At 33.8% G+C, this 21,107-nt stretch overlaps 1 protein-coding gene across 2 annotated transcripts in view; it reads left to right on the plus strand.

Moving 5' to 3' along the window:
* Window positions 1–21,107, plus strand: part of COL22A1 (collagen type XXII alpha 1 chain) — a 578,696-nt gene that overhangs the window by 446,372 nt on the left and 111,217 nt on the right. For both annotated transcript variants that reach the window (XM_074264749.1, XM_074264757.1), the window contains 4 exons: window positions 540–593; window positions 3,450–3,554; window positions 5,408–5,452; window positions 13,430–13,507. In XM_074264749.1, coding sequence (XP_074120850.1) covers window positions 540–593; window positions 3,450–3,554; window positions 5,408–5,452; window positions 13,430–13,507 — 282 coding nt within the window. The remainder of the gene's footprint in view (window positions 1–539; window positions 594–3,449; window positions 3,555–5,407; window positions 5,453–13,429; window positions 13,508–21,107) is intronic.

The raw sequence follows: 21,107 nt of genomic DNA on the forward strand, positions 1-21,107 counted from the left end.
ACTAAATCTTAATTTCCAACTGAGGAAGCTAAGATTTATAGAAGCGGTATCTGATGAAAAGAGTCACTCACTGAGATACCTATCCACATATGACTTTTCAGAGGTTAGTATGTGGCCCTTGAGAAAGATACAAAGGGATAAGTGCTAGCAAATGTTATTATTGATGCTGCCATCAAAATGAATGTGTTATTCTTGGAAAAGCCATATAAAAAGAGATGAAGGTGCTCTGATAAACTAGATTTAGAATTCCAAGCAATAAATGAATTAGGTGGTAACATTTTGAAAATAAAATATGATGCTATTTGTGGATGACATTTTTCATCACCAATCCATCCCCTTGGTCACTGACTTTGGCCCAATTTTTCAATTTTTCTACAACTCTAATATGGAAAGATGACAGAGGCATGAAAGTATAATGAAGGGCTAGAAAGAATTTGTTTTCTGTCTTTGGTTGTTATGTCTAAGCAATAGTCCAAAAATACTAAAAATAGTATTTTTAAAATACAAATTTATACCAACATAATTTATTCTTCCTTTAGGGAATACCTGGAGTCATGGGACCACCAGGAAAAACTGGTGAAAGAGGAGAAAAGGTAAGAATTGTAATCTGTTTATATGACCATGATCACTTCTTCGCTACAAGTCTCATTGTTTTCTTTCATTAAATTAAGATGTTAGATGACATAAAGTCTAATGTCCTTTTGAGGTATAACATTCTATGTTTTATGTTCTGACATTTAAGTTCTAAGACCTTTTCCAGTGCTAATATTCCAAGAATGTCTCATAAATTTGCACACAAGTATTTGCAGTACTTCAGAGAACACATGCAAATATGTTTTAAACCCTTGATCACAAATTCAGGGACTTGAAGGATCTTTTGCAGAGGCAACTATATATATATATATATATATATATATATATATATATTGCAAATACAGTATTTCAAAGATATGAGAATGAGAGAAACTGCAATGAGGAAGATTCTATATGCATTCCTACTAATTTCAAAGTTTAGCAGCTTTTATAAGATGGCATCAAACTACCAGTCTAAGATTTTCTCTCTTCACTTCCTTGCATGTATTCTACATTGTAGCCAAATTTTGTGATTCATTCTTTTCTGTTTGTCTTACATCATCTTGTCTATGCTCTTTTCTTAGCCTGATCTAACCTCTTTATCATATTTTTATTCATTTATTTTTAAATTATCTGTTTTTATTGGTAGAATTTATATTTATATCACACTGATTTTCAAGCATATTTCTCCTTTTGCTTGTTACCCTATGAATCATTTCTCATAACAATGATATCCAAAGAAAAAGTGGAAAAAAAATCAGTTTATGAAAGCTAACCAACATATCAACTGCACCACTATAGATTTGAAATCTTACCCATCTTTCAAGGTCAAACTCAAATTCTCTGGAGCTGTTCCCTTCATGATTCCCCAAAATGAATGTGCTTTTAAAATGTTCAGTGATTTGTCCAGGGCTTATCAAGTTAAATTATTCATTGTTTTTGCCCTTAAGAAACTTATCATTTAATGGACAAGAGAAAATATGTGCACAAGTTCAACTTAATCTAGTTCAACAAACAATTATTAAGGTGTATGCTAGACTTTATGTCTATCACTTAAGTACACATAAATATGATATTAATTTGAAGTATATTAGATTTTAAGCTCTTTAGGGCAGAGACCAGATCTATGATTTCTTCACATTTCTTTTTTTTTATTTAGAATTTTTTTTATAATATTATCCCTTCTATTCATTTTTCCAAATTATCCCCCCCTCTCTCCATTCCCTCCCCCCAATGACAGGCAATCCCATACATTTTACATGCATTACAGTATAACCTAGATACAATACATGTGTGTAAATACCATTTTCTTGTTGCACATTAAGTATTAGATTCCAAAGGTATAAGTAACCTGGGTAGATAGACAGTAGTGCTAACAATTTACATTCACTTCCCAGTGTTCCTTCTCTGGGTGTAGTTATTTCTGTCCATCATTGATCAACTGGAAGTGAGTTGGATCTTCTTTATGTTGTTCTTCACATTTCTTACCTAGCACAAGTCCTAGGTAGCAGAAAGTGTTTGTGGGATGAATAATTGGTGCAAAGTACTTTATTATTTCACAAATATAGGGTTACTTCTAGAACTAAGCACAGAGTTTTATACAAATGTTTGAAAAGTATTGGTTTAATTTCATATCTGGATACAAAATCAATTTTACATAAATTTTAGGAGCATAGCCACAGCTGAGGACATTGGCAGGAGTAGTTCCTAGGAGTTTTATTTTTCCTATCTCCATTTGACTTTTATGTTGATAAGAAATGGTTTCTATTTGTTATCCATTGACAGTTTTTTGAATTCTTTCTGATTTCAAAATATTTTTTGGTAAAAAATGACACATCTTATAGGGAGAGTAATTTTATAAAAAAGAAAATCTTGGTCAGTGCCATATATTTTAATATAGATAATGTAAAATCATTTATTTAGGTTCAAAAAATCTATTATAAAGTTACATAAAGGGAAAAACCTCACCTAATTTGATGATAATCAATGTGCCCAAAATCTAGATCTATTTATTGACTAAGATTAGATATGAGTTTAAAGTGTGACGTGGCTACCAGAACAAAAACAACCAAAAAAATAAATAAAACTTAAGGCTTCATTAAAAGAAGGAGAACATAAAAAATAAAAGGTGATACCCTCTTGCTCTCCTACTTCCTATTTAGACCCCATCCTGCATGTTGAGTTCTGTAAACTATATTTTCAGAGGAACTTAGGCAAGCTGAAGTGTAACTTAAGAAGAAAAGAGTTCATATGAAAATGCATAGTATAACATTTGGAGCAATTGGGGCTATTTCATCTAGAAAAAGGAACACATTATAGTGATCTTTAAATATTTTAGTGTCAGTGGTCAGATCAATTTCATTTTGTGTGGCTATAAGATTTAAGATAAGACATTGAGAAGTAGATTTTACTCCTATATAAAACATTCAGTTACAATTAGGGATCATACTCTTTTGGACTATCTTTTGGAAGAAAATAAGCTGTATTTCTAGCAATGTTCAAGCAGAATAGGTTGGCCACTTGTTAAGGAAGCACAAAATAAAGGTTGGAGCTCATTGACTATAAAGGTCTATTCCATTTAATTCTTCAATTCACTGATATCAGATAAGATAACGACCTTGATATAAAAACAAAAATTAACCTTTAAAAAATTGGTCATTATGGCATGATATCTTTAAACAGATACTAGTTGACCACTCTTCCATTATATTGTAAAGTAAACTTACATTTTAAGTAGTGTTTGGATTGGATATTTCTGTGATCTCTTACAAAACGAAGATTCTGGGGTTCTACAAAGTAATATCTTGGTGATACATAATTGCATGTTTATTCTGAAAATTATTTTAAACTTATAATTATGTTTTTGCTACCCACAGGGAGAACCTGGTGATGAAGGAAAAACAGGACCACTTGGTCCCAGAGGTGATCCTGGCCCTCCTGGAGAACCTGGGCCACCAGGGAAAGGGAAGGAAGGAGAGCCAGTAAGTGGAATTTCAAATGGCTTCTGTGTCACAGGGAGCTATGTCAAATGGTCATAAGGATTTGGTGGAAGTAATTATCTAGTCTTCTAATTCGATGTTTGGTGCACATGAATGAGTTACACATCACATTCAATCTCATGAGATTGATTGGGAATAAGCTTTTGTTTTGATTTTTGTAAGAGAGAGATAAGGAGGAATGTGAAAGAAATTCTACTTCCATTGAAATAAGTGATCAACCATTTCCTACAAAAACCTCACATCAATGGAATAACAAAAATAGTTAGCATCTAGTTCTGGTACCTCATTTACAAAAATACTTCAGTAAAAGTAACATTACAAAGGAGTAAGAGGGTAAATAACCTTATTTCAGGAGAATGGAAGGTCCTACGGGATAGAAATCACAGAACAATCTCATTAGAGAAACAGGTATACTCCCACAGGATGGCTCATTGATCAAGTTGATGGGAGTGGAGGGGCAAAAGGAGGAAGTGGGCAGTGATGGGAATGGCAATGTCTTTGTGGGAGTTTCTTCCTAAAGGGGAATATCTGTGGAAGAATAACTTATGGGAAGGTAGCAGGAAGACTACTATATATGTAGCTCATGATGAAAAACCAAAAAAAAAAAAAAGAAAAAAAAAAGAAAAGAAAAAACATGGAATTAGAATGGAATTATAATAAGGACATCAAAATATGTAAGTGGTGACAGGAGGTCAGATCAAAGTATCTAATCAAGGGAATCTAAGCAATAGCAAATAAGGATCAGAGTAAAGAAAATAAATGGGAGGAGACTGTCAAACCTAGGTATCAACTTGAGCATTTGACCAAGTTTTCAGGGTGTTTCATTATCTTTATTTATTCTCATATGAAGTTGTTGCCCCATTTGCTATTACCTTTACAGTCTTTTGTATTTGCCAACTGTGTGATCTGGGCAATAAGCACTTGACCTTTTTTCCTATTTTCTATAGATATTTCTTATTAGTTCATTAAAAAATATGGAGATTTTTTCAAAAAGACCAGAACATGAGCACTTTGTTAAGTGTAAACTCTGGATTTTCATGTTTAGGGCTTTCTCTTACTCAGAATCAAACACTGATCTGACTTCCTTTTTCATTTTTGCTCAGTCCAATTCCAGTCCAATCCTTCATGGAACTCCAAAACTATGTCACATTCCCAAATTTGTATGTTTTGTAGACTCTTTCCATCTTCTAGAATATCCTGCCACCCTCAGTATCTCTAAATCCAAATGAGCCCACAGTTTTCAGTTTAAGGCCCAACTCTTCTCAAGAATCTGCCTCAACAAGATGAACCATATTAAATCCCATTTACCATGTTTCTATGCTTCCTTGTCTGCCCTAGATGGTTTACATAATTAAAAGATGTCAGAGCCTGAGAAAGTTAGCCCAATATGTCAATAAACATTTACTAAATACTTAATATTTCCAAGTACTGTATTTGAGGAGACATATACATTCATACAGAGAGACAGACATATATATATATATATATATATATATATAGAGAGAGAGAGAGAGAGAGAGATAATATATTTATACAGACATAAAAATATATCAATATTATATATATATGTATGTATGTGTATATATATATATATATATATATATATATATATATATATATATATGTATGTATGTATATATATAAAGAAGTGAGGGAGAGAGAAACAGAGACAGAGAGAGTCGAGAGTCAATCTCTGGTCTCAAGAAGCTCACATTTTAATAAGGAAGACAAAATATAAATAATAATGTATATTCAAAGCTTATGCAGTGTGAATGGAACATATTTTTAGAGGAAGGTGCTCATAACCTTATTCTTTCCTGTGTTCTTTTTGCTAGGGACGTCCTGGTGTGCCTGGATTACCGGGGCCTCAAGGACACAAGGTAAGTCATTATTCTGCAAAGCAATAAACAGACATAGAACATATCTTACTTATGTGAAAGTCTAAACATTTTAGGTCACACCAATTTCTTTCCGTGAAAGGCCACCCTTTTAGGAAAAAGATATTATTTTTCTTGCAATGCATAAAATATGCATTTTTTAAAGAACAAAATAATGTTTTTACTGGTCTCAGTAATTCTTTCAACAAAAAGGCCTAGCATTCCATGATTTGTCAAGTGATTTTCAAGAGTTGCCTGAAGAAAATAAGAAATCTTTATCTGATTGATACTTATATTATTCATCAAGGGAATGTACATAAATGAGAACACACAAGACATATACAGAATAAATAGAAGTAACTGCTTTAAAGGAAAAGGCACTCCAAGGCAATCACAATAAACTTTGGATAGAAAATCCCATCTGCATCTGAAAAAGAAATATGGAGATTGAATGTAAATCAACGCATGATATGTTCACTTCTTTTTTCTGTTTGTTTTTTCCCCTTTCCCTTGGTTTTTCCTTTTTGTTCTGATTTTTCTCTTCCAACATTATTCATGAAGCTATGTGTATTTAAAAAAATTAAATTATAGTTCTTAAAAGGAAAATGCCCTAGGAGCAACAAGAACCAGGAAAAATTCTTATAGAAAGTAGAGCCTGAATTGAGTCTTTAAGAAAATAAATGATTCTATAAATCGAATTTAAAAAGCTGTGTATTATAGGTATGAAAATAGACATGCAAAGACATGGAGAGAAGAGATAGAGAAGGCATCTCACTTTCTGTGCTCTGTACAATGATCTAATCATTGAACAATGGATCCAAGCTCTTACTAGCTCCATGCCTGAAATGCTTCCACTTTGTGGGACTTTTCATAGCTCATATAGAAGATATATCAGAAAAAGAAATAGATTTGGAGTGAGAATGTGTGGGTTTAAATCCTAGCTCTACCAATTACTGCCAATATGATAGAGATAAAGGACAAAAATTAGATTTGTGTATTCTTTAATATAGGGAACTCCCAGGACCCTAATTCAGGACCCTTTTTCTGAAACTTAAAGCCTTAGAGTGTTGCTTATATCAATGGAGTCAATCACAAATGGAGATGGATCCCTGTGGGTGCCTATTGACTTAGAAACTACAAATTTATCATTTTACAATTTGTATTTCATTTCCCTTCATTTTGTTAAAAATTTCCCAATTACATTTTAATCTGATTTGGACTGCATTCTATAGTTTTTCTGGTATCTGATAATATGATTCTGACACTTGGTTAAAGTTGAAGGCCATAGACACACAGCTGGTGTTAGTTGAAGATAGGCCTTGAATCCAGGTCTTCTGACTAGCTATTATACAACACTGCCCTTTATCATCTTTGTGGATTTCTGAGAATGGGTCTCAGTTTCCTCCTCAGCATCTTAAGTTGAATTTTTATGCTAAAGTGCATCTAGAGGAAACAGAATGGTGAAGAGTCAGTTGAATGTATTGAGGAGGAAAGGATCCTTGGTTGGCTTCTATATGGTCCCTTCTCAAAGATCCTTTGATATCATAATAGAGGCCAGGGTTACCTCATATAATAAAAAAGACATCAAAGAAGAATACAGTGAGCTCATATGTAGGCAGACTGATGTGCATGGGTGTTGTCTTCCAACAATGTATTTAAGAAGAAATCACCTTCAAATATCTCCTTAGGATGCAATATCATCTAGAATCTGAATATCTCATGTCCCTGCATCTTGTTTTTGTTTCATTTATAGTAAAATCCTCCCTAATTCCCCAGAGCTTTAATAGAGAGTAAATACATGCGCTTTACTATCTCCATCCCACAAAAGAGCAAAAGTTTCTCTGAAATTACTCCTAATACCGAAATAATTTTTCTTTTGCTCTCGGGTAGTCTAATGGGGAAAAAATTGAATTGGCTATCAGAAGGTCTGAGTTCTAGGCCCTATTTTATTTCTTTCCAACTAATCGGGGGATCTTGAATTAATTCAGAGAGCTCTGATCCTCCATTTCCCTATCTGTAAATTGGCTATTGAAACTTCCCCATTCACAAAAGAGTTATGAGAATACATGTATCTAAAGGGCTTGGAATGTGGAAAATGCTATATAAAGAAACCCCATTGCTCTTAATGGAAAGAGGACGATCACATCAATTAAGAACACTGACTTCCATCCTAGTTCCACATATGATAGCTCATATGCAAACAAGTTACACAGACCAGTCAATCAGAAGCAACAGAGTAACTACCAGAATCAGAATCATGTTGTAATGTTATTAAGGGAATCCTGCTATAGTTGAAAGAGAAATAAAAATTTAATCAAGAAACCTTGTTTTCTAGTCCTATTTCTGCATCTGACAAGATATGTGACTTTAGGCAAATCATTTCTCCTTCTCCGAGATTCAGTTATATTCTCTGTAAAATGAGGAATTGGAGGAATCTCAGATCTTTTTTCTAGCTCTAATATTCCACATTCTCTATTCTGTAATACTTTGTACCCTAACTTTTCTTCCAGTTCATTTGTTCAGTGTTCTGTGCCCAAAACACCCTATTTATCAGCTCTGGGAATTTTCCCTAAGCCTGGATTGTTCTCCTTAATTTATTTCTATCTCCTGGTTTCCTTCAAATCCCAACTAAAATCCAGTGTTATATAAAAAGCCTTTTCCAATACCCCTTAATGCTAGTGCCTTTCTTCTATTGATAATTCTATTTTATTCTATATGATAGCTCATACACAGCAGATTGTGAACTCATTAAGAGTAGCAACTACCTTTTGCCTTTTTGTTGTATCCTTAGCATTTAGCAAAGTGGCTAACAATAGGTACTTAATGTGTGTTGCCTAACTATTCTAGTATTATAGGTTTCCAAGTCACTAACATTATTTGTTCTAATGTTTTAATGTCCCATGAATTGAGATCTTTTTCAGCTCTAACATTCTATGATGCTGAGAGAGTGTGATTTAGAACTAATTGTTGTTACTCACATACTGGAAGAGAGGCAAGTGATATGGGGTGGAAGAAGTGTCTCTAAAGAATAAGCAGCAGACTGGAGAAAATGATATCCCTTATCATGTCTAGTCAAGGATCAAAAACAATGTCATCAAATTTTAGAATTAAATCTGAGGTTTTTCTTTACTTATTGTTTCATTGGTGTGTCACATCGATTACCCCAAAGCCTATAAAAGGCTTGTTTATTTTACTTCATTTGTAGTAAAATTTCTCCCTAATTCCTCAGAACTTTAACAGAGAGTAAATATATTGCATCTTTACTATCTCTGTCCCACAAGCACTCACCCTTTTATTTCTTAACCTTTCATTATAACTTCTACTGAAATAGCATCTAAACTATTTGCTGGGTATTGGAAAATAAGGGCTATTAAATTGGGGATTTGTTTCTTTTGGACACGATCAGAATTTCAATGAGCTATAACCCATAAAAATGGACAAAAGACCAGCAAATTTGATGAAGAGAGCAGTTGAGACTTGGACTCCAGGGAATGTCCAGGAAGCTCTTTCCCTTGTCTTATTAGTGTAGGAATAATTGCTTTAAAATCTGATCTCTCCAGGGTGAGTTGTTTTTAGGCAGAGATACAGAATTCATTATCATAGAATATTAGAATTATAAAATAACTTATAGGTATTCTAATCTACTCCTCTATTCCTCATTTTATAGAAAATTTTAGGACTATAGATTTAGAACTAGAAGTGATATTAGAGGCCAGTTAGGTAAACCTCCTTATTTTACAAATAGGGAAATTAAGGCACAGAAAGATTAAGTGACTTTTCATGGATCACATAATTGACAAATGTCTGAAGACAGAATTTAAATTCAGATCTTCCTGATTCCAGTAGTCCAGTGTCCTTTATGATTTGTCATATGCTGCCTTTCTTAGAAAACTTATCCCAGAGGATACAGTTGGTTAGTTGCAAAATGAAGATAAAATCAAGGTTTTCTGAAACCCAATCCATTGTCCTACATTTTATTATGCCAAACATTTCACAGACTCTTAGAATTAAGAGAATCATAAGTTATAGAAGTTAAGAATGATAGCTTTCTTCTATTGATTAATTCTACTTTATTCTTTGTAATAGATTATACATAGTAGACTGTGAACTCATTAAGAATAACAATTATCTTTTGCCTTTTTTTTTGTAATCCTAGCACTTAGCATAGTGGCTAATACATAGAATATATTTTAAAAATGTTTATTGTCTAACTATTCTAGCACATCATATTTCCAAGTCTTTATCAATATTTGTTCTAATGTTTTAATGTCTCATGAATTGAGGTGTTTGCCAGCTCTTAACATTTTATAATGCTGTGAGAGTGTGATTTAGAACTAATTGTTGTTGCTCACATACTGGTAGTAGGAAGAAAGGCAGGTAATATAGGGCTCTCCAAATGTTAGAGCTTAAAGTAACTTTGAACTGAGTGATATAATCTCTTATACCATATAGAAATTATTTTGGTTAAAAAAGTAGTACCAAAATGACAAACTTTCCCCTCTTATCATTGCATATTAACATGCTCTTATAGGTTGACTTGGGACTATAAGGGACTTTAAAGGATATCTAGCATGTCATTTTACAAATAGGGAAATTGAGGCGCAGAATGATTACATGTGAGAAAACTGAGGCAGATCAAAAGTAAATGACTTGCCTATGATCTATGAAGTTATTGTCAAAGGTAGGATTTGAACTCATGTCTTTCTGATTACAAGTTCTATACATCAATCATTATAGCATGCTCTACTTCTTATTTCCCAGAGATATTTCACATCCATGATCTTGGAATCTACTTAGGATGTAATGAAACTAATCCTGAATTTGTTATCCAAAATATGTTATCCTAAATCTTTGAGAAGTGACTATGATTTTCATTAAACTTCTCTGGACCTTAGTTTCTTTATCTGTAAAATGCAAAGGGCTAAAACTCTGAGCAGATGCACTTAGATAACTGAGCACTTAAAGCTAATTACCAATTAGACAATACTCTATTAACATGTTTGAAGGATGACCCTATTCAACTCTGTGCTGGCTTGATCTGTGGATGTGGACAGAGAAGGGAGGAGAGATCAGAGAGCGGAATACGAGAAGCAGAATCATTCTTGGGCAGTGGAGAGAGAGGAAGGAGGCGTGTAAATTCCTAGATCTAATCCCTGGACTGAGACCCCAAAAGGCCAAGAATAAAGACTTTTGCTTATCCTGACTCCGGCTGATTCTAAGATATCCAGGGTACTAATGTGGACTCAACAGTAAAAAACAATGAAGAGTATAGTTCACTAGATGATCTCTTTGAGCCCTTTAAATAAGAAACTTTATGATCTTAAGGAACCTATGAAGCAGGTCAACAGACCTTAGTTTGGAAGATAAGGGAAACTGAGGTTAAGTAACTTTTATATAATTCCTAATATCTGTTATTGCTATACAAACAACACGTATAGACTCTAACACTTTCAGTTTTGTGAAGTATATTGTAATTGTTCTCTTTTGAGCTCCACAACTTTTGAGAGAGGCATTTCAAGTTATAGTATTACCATTTTCTAGATGAGGCTCAAGGAATTTGAATGACTTGCTTATGGTCACATTAATGGTAACAAAGGTAGGGATTTGACCTCATGTTTTCCTGTTAGTTAGTGTTATAGTTTAATGCTCCCATATCTTTTAAATCCTTACTATTCATTGACATAGCCTTCTATGTATTTTATTATCTTCTGGTCATTCAAAAAATTGGTACATTCACATACTGTTTGCTCTAAATATATTTCTAATGGTCTGTGAAACTTTGTCTAAAATGTGTGAAAGTAAACAGAAGAATAAGTGAAATGTACTATTAAAAATTAAAGAAACAACTTCCCAAACAGCAAACACTATGACCTCTGACTGATGCTAAATTCAGCTTTCCATTTTTGAGAAGTTATATTTTCCTCTGGATCCTTCCTTGTTATTGTGTCCCCTTGTTCTTATTTATCTATCAGGATAAAAGTTGGTTACAGAAAAATTGGAAATATTGGTAAGAGGGACAAGTTTGGAAATGTAGACAAAAAATTCAGTTTGGGACATAATGAATTTGAAATAATGTGGGATGATCAGGTGCAAATGTCTAACAGCTAGTTGGAGACATGAGACTGCTATTAAGCTGAGAAATTAAGAGTACATATAATTTTGAGCATCACTTCCATGCAGGTAATAATTGAAAACAAGGAATTGATTAAAATGCTAAGAGAGAAAGTTTAGAGAAATATGAGAACAAGTCAGAGCGAAACCCATATTGATAGGAAAAGGAGAGGAATTGGGAGAAAAAATAAAAGTGAGAAGTAGACATATACATAGAGGACCAAGAGAGAATGCATTGTCACCAGAATATAATACAGGATATGGTATTGAGAATGGTGGCTAACAGTGTCAGTTGTGCAAAGATAAAAATTAAGACTAGAAAATCCCATTGGTTTTGATAATTAAGAGGTCATTGGTTACCTTATAAGGAGGTATTTTTACAGAGAGGTAGTCTCTGAAACCAAATTTCAAGGCCATTCATTAGAGATTGAAGAGTCTTTGAGTGATAAAAATATAGAGACATTCAGTTGAGATTGAATTATGTGATATTCCTTCCTCAAACACTCATCAGATCTTAAGGAGAACTCACGTTATTTTATAAAGGGTTAAGGAATATGGGAAATTGTCTTGTCTTCTACTCTGGTCAAATGGGAATTTTCAATATTGTGTTCAATTTTAAGTGCTACTTTGAGAAGGGACTTTGAGACGTGGAGCTATACCTCTAGGATGATCACTAAAGTCCTTAAAAGCACATTCATTTGAATCAACAAGAAGAACCAGAGTCTTTTTTTTTAATTAAAGCTTTTTATTCACAAAGCACATGCATGGATACTTTTTCTAACATTGACCCCTGCATAACTCCCTGCTGCAAAATTTCCCCTTCTTCCTCCCATCCTCTCCCCTACCTGGCAGGCAGTCTAATACATGTGAAATATGCCAAAATACATGCCAGATCCAATATGTATATACATATTCACGCAGCCATCCAATTGCTCAAGAAAAATCAGATCAAGAAGATAGAAAAAGAAAAACTTAGAAAAAAGAAACAAAATGCAAGCAAATAATAACAAAGAGAGTGAAAATGCTATGCAGTGTTCCACTCCTGTTCCCATGGTGAAGAACCAGAGTCTTAAGAAAAGCTTTCTTTAGGGAAGGAAGAAAAACAGAGGAATTCCAAAATTTGAAACACTATCATGTGGAAGAAGAACCAAACTTATTCTATGTAGCTAGAGAATACAGAGATAAGTTCAATGGTTAGAAGATATGGAAAGTAAATTTGGATTTAGTATAAGTAAATTAAAATTAAAGTCATCCAAGAATGAAATGGACTTTCTTCAGATATAAAGAATTCATCATTAATAAAGGTCTTCAGAGAGGACTAGTTGTCAAGTTTTTGTGAGCTGGACTCATGCACTGGGTAAGAGTTATTTTAAATGATCTCTGTGGTGCAAATCTACATTAAAAGAGTAGGAATCAAGACTTACGGTAAAATAATCATCAGAATTTGTAGTGCACTCAAGTTTTAATTTTTTTATAGGTATGAACTTAGGAGGTCAAATAGAGAAGTATGATCAGTATGAGAGTGTGGTTAAATTGGGGACATATCATTCGAATTAGGTGTATGGTTTGGTTGACAGGCATGATCTAGCTTAGAGACAAAATCAAAATCTGTGCAAAAAGGGAGATAAGAGTGGGGTTACTTTAACAGTGTTGATAGAATTTTCAAAGGAACATTGACAAGATACATTTTGTTGGGTGACAGGTGACTATGACAATGAAGTGACTAAAATCCAAATCCTTTCCTGTGATGTTTGAATTGGGATAAATAAATATGATCTTGACCAAAAGTTGTGGATGAATTTGTTGGATAAAAACAATTTTTAGTGACTAAAATATTTATCTTGTAAATTTGTTCTTCTTTTGTTCTAGGGGGACCGAGGTGCTCCAGGCTTGCCTGGCCAACCTGGAAATAGAGGAGGTCCAGGAATTGGAATAGCAGGCCCTCCAGTAAGTAATCAAACCCCTCTTCTCTCTGCATGAAACTGTGATGTGTTTCTTGACTCCCTGGTAAATCAATACAATATCATTCCATTCCAATGCCTGGGCTCTTAAAAGTTTCATAAGTTTTCTTTTTTTATAGGAAGATTGGTGGTAAGTGCTATTCATAAGACTAAGAGGTACATTTAGTGACAACTGTGACCATCCTTGGCTTCTTCCCTTGCTCTTTGTCCTTTTGGGAAAAAAAAAAATATACTATAACATTGGTTTGTCAATTATTTGCTCAGCTAAGGGTGTGTAATATATTCTTTGGTCACCAGATGGTGTTCCAATTCTCTGTGAATACCTCCTTTCACCATCCTCTCCCCAATTCCTCATTTCTCTAGGACTCTTGACTGGTAGTGACTGGTAATCACCAGATTCAGAGGAAATCTAGAAGATATGGTCTAGAATGTGCTCAAAATTTCCAAAACATCAAAATGTCTCTGTCAAATCCCCATTGCTCATGGGATGGATTAACCCTTTCAAACACAGCATATATACTGCAATTTCATATACTCCAAATGTCACTTTCATGACTATATAACAATCGGATGGCATAAAAATCCAACTAAGCAATAGAACATTGCTTTAAATATTCTCAATAATTTTGAAACTTGGATTTTTTTTTTCTTCTTCTCCCTTAATCCCACTTAGTTTGTAAAAAAACAAAAAAAAAAACAAAAACAAAAACAAAAAAACAACAACAATAAAAAAATGGAGGGGATTGAAAGGAAATTTACTGGGAAGGTTTAAAAGTGTATATAGACTGACTCCTCAGTAAGTACTCTTTAAAAAAGCAGGATGACCAAGAATTCTATTTGATCCCATAAACATCATTTCCATTAAGTTATGAGCTCTTTGGGGGTAGGGAGTGGCTTTTATCTTGTTTTATATGCCCAGAGTTTAAAATTAGACATAACAAATGGTGAAGGTGGTGGTGGTAATCAGTGATTTTATTCATGTTTGGATTTCTATGACCCCATTTTGATTTTCTTGGCAAAGATACTGGTTTGCCATTTCCTTCTTTAGCTCATTTCATAGATTAGGAAACTGAGGCAAACAAGGTTAAGTGTCTTATCTAGAGTCACACAGCTGTTGAATGTTTAAGGCGGTATTTGAACTCAGGAAGATGAGCTTTACTGACTAGTATTCTATCCATTGCATCACCTAGTTCCTCCAAACAGTACATACTTAAATGTTTATTGACTGTTTATTGAGTGACTACTAATTTCAGTCTATCCAGTCAGTACCCCATTGTTGGGTAGGGTGATTCTATGTTTCCTTGGGCTGCCCACATTCTGCTCCCATCTGGTCTGAACACCATATCCATTTGTGGTCTGCCTCACCTCCATGAACAGATTTTTCAGAGAGGTCTCAGTTTGTCCTTTGCTTTCCCCTAATTACAGCTGTTCAATCAGCAATCAGCATACCAGTGCTCTATTCTTGGCCACACACCAGGAAAAGTTTGGACTCCCTGGCAGCTTCTTTCTGCTACTTCTTACAAAATCTCTGAATAGAAGTCTCTCCAAGGACAATGGAAATCAGAAAACTGAAAATTCTGGGAAATAAATCCCCATTCTGTTTATATAGTCTCTATGGATCCCTCTTTTACCTTGTTTTCCCAAGTTGTCTTGAACTACTGGATTACATTTAAAATTGAGATTGGTTTGTTAGTAATAGGGTTATTAGAGCTAACACAAAAGCCTATGCTAATATAAATGTTTAGAGGGAAAGGAAAAAAAAAAAGTTACCGAAGCCATTCTTCAAGTGAAAACACTCAAACACACTGAAGAGGAAGCAGTAACTTGTCTTCCAAAGTATCACTGTGTATACTCAATGTTGTTGTCAGATGAAGGATCATTTATTAAAGATTAGAGAAAGAAGAGATGATAGAAAATGTTAGTACTGCCCAAAGAAGTGATACGAGTAGCTGAGTGTTGACTGGTCGACAGTTACAGAGAAATCTGTTTTATTCCTGCGGCATATGTCTGAGACAAACAGAAATTCTTAAGTCTTTTCAAAATAGATGACTCTTACCCATTTCCTGATGATCCACATTGATAGAAATGATACTGTCAGAAAAAAAATCTGAAGTGTATGAAGTTTTGGTCAAGACTTTAGTAACACAAATGGTATTTTCAAATAACTGCTCTTCATCAAATCAAGGGATTCAGAAGAGATAGACAGATGTGGGAAGTAAACACTTTCTTAAGAAGATGGTGTGGGAGAATAGAATTTGGTTTTCTGAGCCATGGTTTACAATATAGTTTGTTTTTGGCCAGGGAATGTAATGCATCCATTTTAATGCCAGTAAGTCTTTGCCTAGAATCTTGCAAATCTAATCAAAAGAGCTTTAAACCAAGAAGAAAATAGCAGAAATAAAAGTGACTGTGTATATACTAAGCAATAGAACATGCCACAATTTAGAAAGAAAAAAATAGCAAATCCTGTAGCCAGAATTTTATAGGAGAAAAATACTAATACCCAATTAAAAAAATAAAAACCTCACAGATTCAAGTGCTTAAATATAAATGTAAAAAATATGGTAAGAAACAAGGTGAACTAAAGATTTTAAAACAAAGAAATCAAATTAAACTCATAAGGATCATTGTGACTTGTTGCCATAAGATTCATGACTAGAATAAAGTTTTTGAAGGGCAAGTATCATCCAAAATGAAAAACATAGAATTTAAAAGGATGATGCAACATTGACTGTGAACACATTATACTCATGTATGTAGCCTCATGACTCAAAGGAGTCTCTTTGATGAAAAACATTTATAATTATAAAATTTTGACAGTATATATTCATGAGTAATTTTTTATAACATTATCCCTTGTATTCATTTTTCCAAATTTTCCCCTTCCTCCCTCTACTCCCTCCCCTAGATGACAGGCAATTCCATACATTTTGCATTGTTACAGAATAGCCTAGATAAAATATATGTGTGTAAATCCAATTTTCTTGTTGCACTTTAAGTATTGGATTCAGAAGGTATAAGTAACCTGGGTAGATAGACAGTAGTGCTAACAGTTTACATTCACTTCCCAGTGTTCCTTCTCTGGGTGTAGTTGTTTCTGTCCATCATTGATCAACTGGAAGTGAGTTGGATCTTCTTTATGTTGAAGATATCCACTTCCATCAGAATACATCCTCATACAGTATTGTTGTTGAAGTGTACAGTGATCTTCTGGTTCTGCTCATTTCACTCAGCATCAGTTCATGTAAGTCTCTCCAGACCTCTCTGTATTCATCCTGCTGGTCATTTCTTACAGAGCAATAATATTCCATAACCTTCATATACCATAATTTACCCAACCATTCTCCAATTGATGGACATCCATTCATCTTCCAGTTTCTAGCCACTAAGAAAAGAGCTGCCACAAACATTTTGGCACATACAGATAAGCCCAATAGTAGCACTGCTGGATCAAAGGGTATGCACATTTTGATAATTTTTTGGGCATAGTTCCAAATTGCTCTTCAGAATGGTTGGATTCTTTCACAACTCCACCAACAATGTATCAGTGTCCCAGTTTTCCCACATCCTCTCCAACATTCATCATTATTTGTTCCTGTCATCTTAGCTAATCTGACAGGTGTGTAGTGGTATCTCAGAGTTGTCTTAATTTCCATTTCTCTGATCAGTAGTGATTTGGAACACTTTCATATGAGTGGATATAATTTCAATTTCGTCATCTGGGAATTGTCTGTTCATATCATTTGACCATTTATCAATTGGAAAATGGTTTGGTTTCTTATAAATTAGGGTCAGTTCTCTATATATTTTAGAAATGAGACCTTTATCAGAACCTTTAACTGTAAAAATATTTTCCCAATCTGTTACTTCCCTTCTAATCTTGTTTGCATTAGTATTGTTTGTACAGAAACTTTTTAGTTTGATGTAATCAAAATCTTCTATTTTGTGATCAATAGTGATCTCTAGTTCTCCTCTGGTCATAAATTCCTTCCTCCTCCACAGGTCTGAGAGGTAGACTATTCTCTGTTCCTCTAATCTATTTATTATCTCATTCTTTATGCCTAAATCATGGACCCATTTTTATCTTATCTTGGTATATGGTGTTGTGTGGGTCCATATCTAATTTCTGTCATACTAATTTGATGGAAAACATTTAGTGAAGCTCATTGGAGCCAAAGAAAAGGGATAAAATGCATTATCTGAGTATATAATGGATGACTTGCAAGGAAAGAAGAAAAAAGTCTGGGAAAGAAATCACAAGTCTAGTATAGTGCCATGATCTAACAATGATAGAGAATTTCAGCTATCAAAGGTATCTACTAGAGCTCTCTGCCAAATGCAGAACATTTGTTAATTTCTTAACTTGCCTTAATGATAATATCATATTTTAAAAGGTAAAACAATTCAAAAGGAGAAATTCAATTTTGTATTAGATTTTCATAAGACTGAGGAACTGGCTTTTTGGAGAAAAGATGGGAACATTGAAGTGAAGTGGCAATTTCATCTTCATATTTGTACTAGAGAATGGGAGTAAAACTATGTGTTGTCTGGCGTACATCTTAGTTTCCAGGAATATATATATTTGAAATCATTGAGATAAAGAATAGTTAAAATCCTGTGGAAAGAAATTCTCTAAGAGAAGTCAGTTCAGAAAGCATGAAAATGATATAATGAATGAAATTTTGAAGACACAAAAAGAAATAATTCAATAAAGGAGAAATAGGAGTTGTCTATTAAATCAGTTTAACAAAACCTGTTTTTGCAATTTTTATGGAAAACAAGACATGGACAGATGATAGTAAAATTAAGCAGATTTAGGACTTAATTAATTTGTCTGATTGAATGGCCCAACAAAAACAGTGATCATTAATAATTTCTTATTAAATTAGAAGGAGGTCTCTAATGGAGTGCCTCAGGAATCTCTGTTTGACCTAATCCTGAAAAACTTTTTTAAATCAGTGCCTTGAATTAAGGCATTGATTAAAAGCTCTACAAATTTGAAGATATCAAAAACTTTGAAGAAATCACTTTGGTTGGCAAATTCAGAATTCAAATATAAAGACAGTATATAACATTAATCAAATATGATATAATAAAATTTAGTAGATACTGATGTCTTATTCTTAAATTCAAATGATCAATTTCATAAGCATCATAAGTGAAAATGGCTAGTCAGCAGTTAGTCTGAAAAGCTCACTAAATCAACAGTGTGCTATGCCAGCTAAAAATGCTAATGGGATCTTGGTTTGAATTTGAAAAGCCAGTTTCTAAGTCTTACAGGGAACTATCACCTCTTGATTTGATAGAATACAGAAATTCATGTTATGTTCTTGGTAGGGTACCCAAGACTGGTGTTTTAGTGTTTTTCAAAGTAGCAATTAGACTAAATAGCATCTAAGGTTCCTTCCAATCCTGAAATCCTATCTTCTAATACTCAATGAATATTTTTGCCTTCTTTGTCTCTAGTTCAGTTTGTTGATCACTCATAGTTTATGTTGTAATTAGACATCTAAGACCATGAGTGTTATTCTTGCCCTTTTTTCCTGAACACTGTCTCCCAAGAATGATTAGTCCTCTCCAATTTTTTTTTTGTATTTTCTATTCTGATTTCTGATAAGGCTTGTTGATATATGTAAATAGTTCTTTCTTTCCCCTTCTATATCCATAAGTGGCTATAGAAATATATTATTTGATATTTGGGAGAAATAGGATGTTCCAGGCAATCAATTATACTGATCAATGGATTTACCATATCTATTATTCATAGATCAATGATTTTTCAAGCATTAGAACATAAAGGAAATAAACTTTATGTTATAAAGTAATATACATTATTTTATAACAGTAAATAAAGCACTAGGCTTGGAACAGAAAGAGTCATCTTCTTGAATTCAAATCTGGCTTCTGATAGTTACTATCTGAGTGACCCTAGGTAAGTCATTTAACTCTATTTGCCCGAGTTCCTCATCTGTAAAATGAAGAGGAAAAGTAAATAGAAAACTACCCCTGTATCTTTTCTAAGACCTCAAGTGGAATCAAGGAGAATTGGACACAAAGTGGAAAAAAAAATGAGTGAACAGCAACAAAAGCATTCGATGATTCACAAACCACTCGAACATTGTTCTTCAAAATTTTTCAGAATCTTCTCATACATTGTTTTGTTTTTCCTCACAATGACCTTGAGAAATAATACTATCTCCTATCTCCATTTCTATAGATAAGAACACTGAGTCTTTAGAGAAGAGAAATGATTTAGCTAAGATTACACAGGCAATAATTTAAATAGCAGAACTGGGACTCAAAACTTCATCTGCTAGGACTCTTTATCCTCTATTGTGTTTCCAGATAATGCTGAATAAGATGTGCCCGAATCCATTGTTATTCAATAAGTATTAATTAAACAGATCCAATAAGTATTAATTAAACAGATTGACATAAAATGTAGTGCTTCAAGAAATACAAATGAACTTTGCCCTCAATGCTGTGATTCTTGTTAGTTATATTTGTTGCTTCATATGATTTGTCATTCATTCTTTTATTATTTCTTTTATCTACTAAAAATTCAATCTGGGAGGGGAGGACCCTCAGAGTTTCTGGCCAAAATAGAAACAATTACTATTCGCATTCCCTCTGCATCAATTAGGACCCAAACATGGACCAACTGGAGCTTGGCCTGAGAACTATTATAGATCAATCCATGAGAACCACAGTGATTTGGATTTAAAGCATGGTCTTTAAGAAAGAAATCCAGCCAGTAAGATATTCAAAACATTACATTTCTTTGGACAGAGGTAAGGGTAAGGGTATGATACCTTATGTTGAGAGAAGGAAGAGTGGGAAAGAGACACAGAAAAGAGGCAGAGAGACAGAGAGAAAGAGAAAGACAGAGACAGAAATGGAAAGAGACAGAGATGAAGAGAGTCAGAGACTGAAACAGAGAGAGAGCATCTCACACACACACACACACACACACACAAAGGAGGGGTAGCTTTGTTGTCAATTGACCTATTCCAATTTGATCCCTCTTACGGCAGCTCTATTCATAGAAATTGTTGTTTTTCTTTATTTTTAGAGAGGACCATGACATTCTTTGCCTCAGTTCTTACCTAGCCTTAATTACTGAATGGACATTGCCTCAGTCAAACTGAGACCTATTAAATACCTTAGCTTAAAAATACCAAGGTCTCCCCCTGTAATCAGATTCATCTCCAATCATCCTGGTGGATATCCTGGCACAGGATGTAGATGATTCTGCAGTAAAATAAAAAATAAGACAAATGACTTTGCATAGCCCATTCTCACTAAAATTCACTTTTTTTGCGTATCATGGCATCATCTTCCTGATGTCATGGTCTACTTTGAGAAAAAAGGGCAATCAACAGTAACAACATCATTCCTTATAGTTACTATATAGAGTGCCTCATGCAAAACATTGGAACAGGTGTGAGACAGAGATAAATGAAATTTGTCACCTGTCCCCAGAGAGCAATATAGCAATAAGATCTCAAATTTAAACCAATTCAATAAAACACTTATTAAGTGAATATTACTTTCATAAATGAACTGCTAACACTGACCTTCTGAGT

Source organism: Sminthopsis crassicaudata, chromosome 1 (genome assembly GCF_048593235.1).
Source record: "Sminthopsis crassicaudata isolate SCR6 chromosome 1, ASM4859323v1, whole genome shotgun sequence".
Classification (NCBI taxonomy): domain Eukaryota; kingdom Metazoa; phylum Chordata; class Mammalia; order Dasyuromorphia; family Dasyuridae; genus Sminthopsis; species Sminthopsis crassicaudata.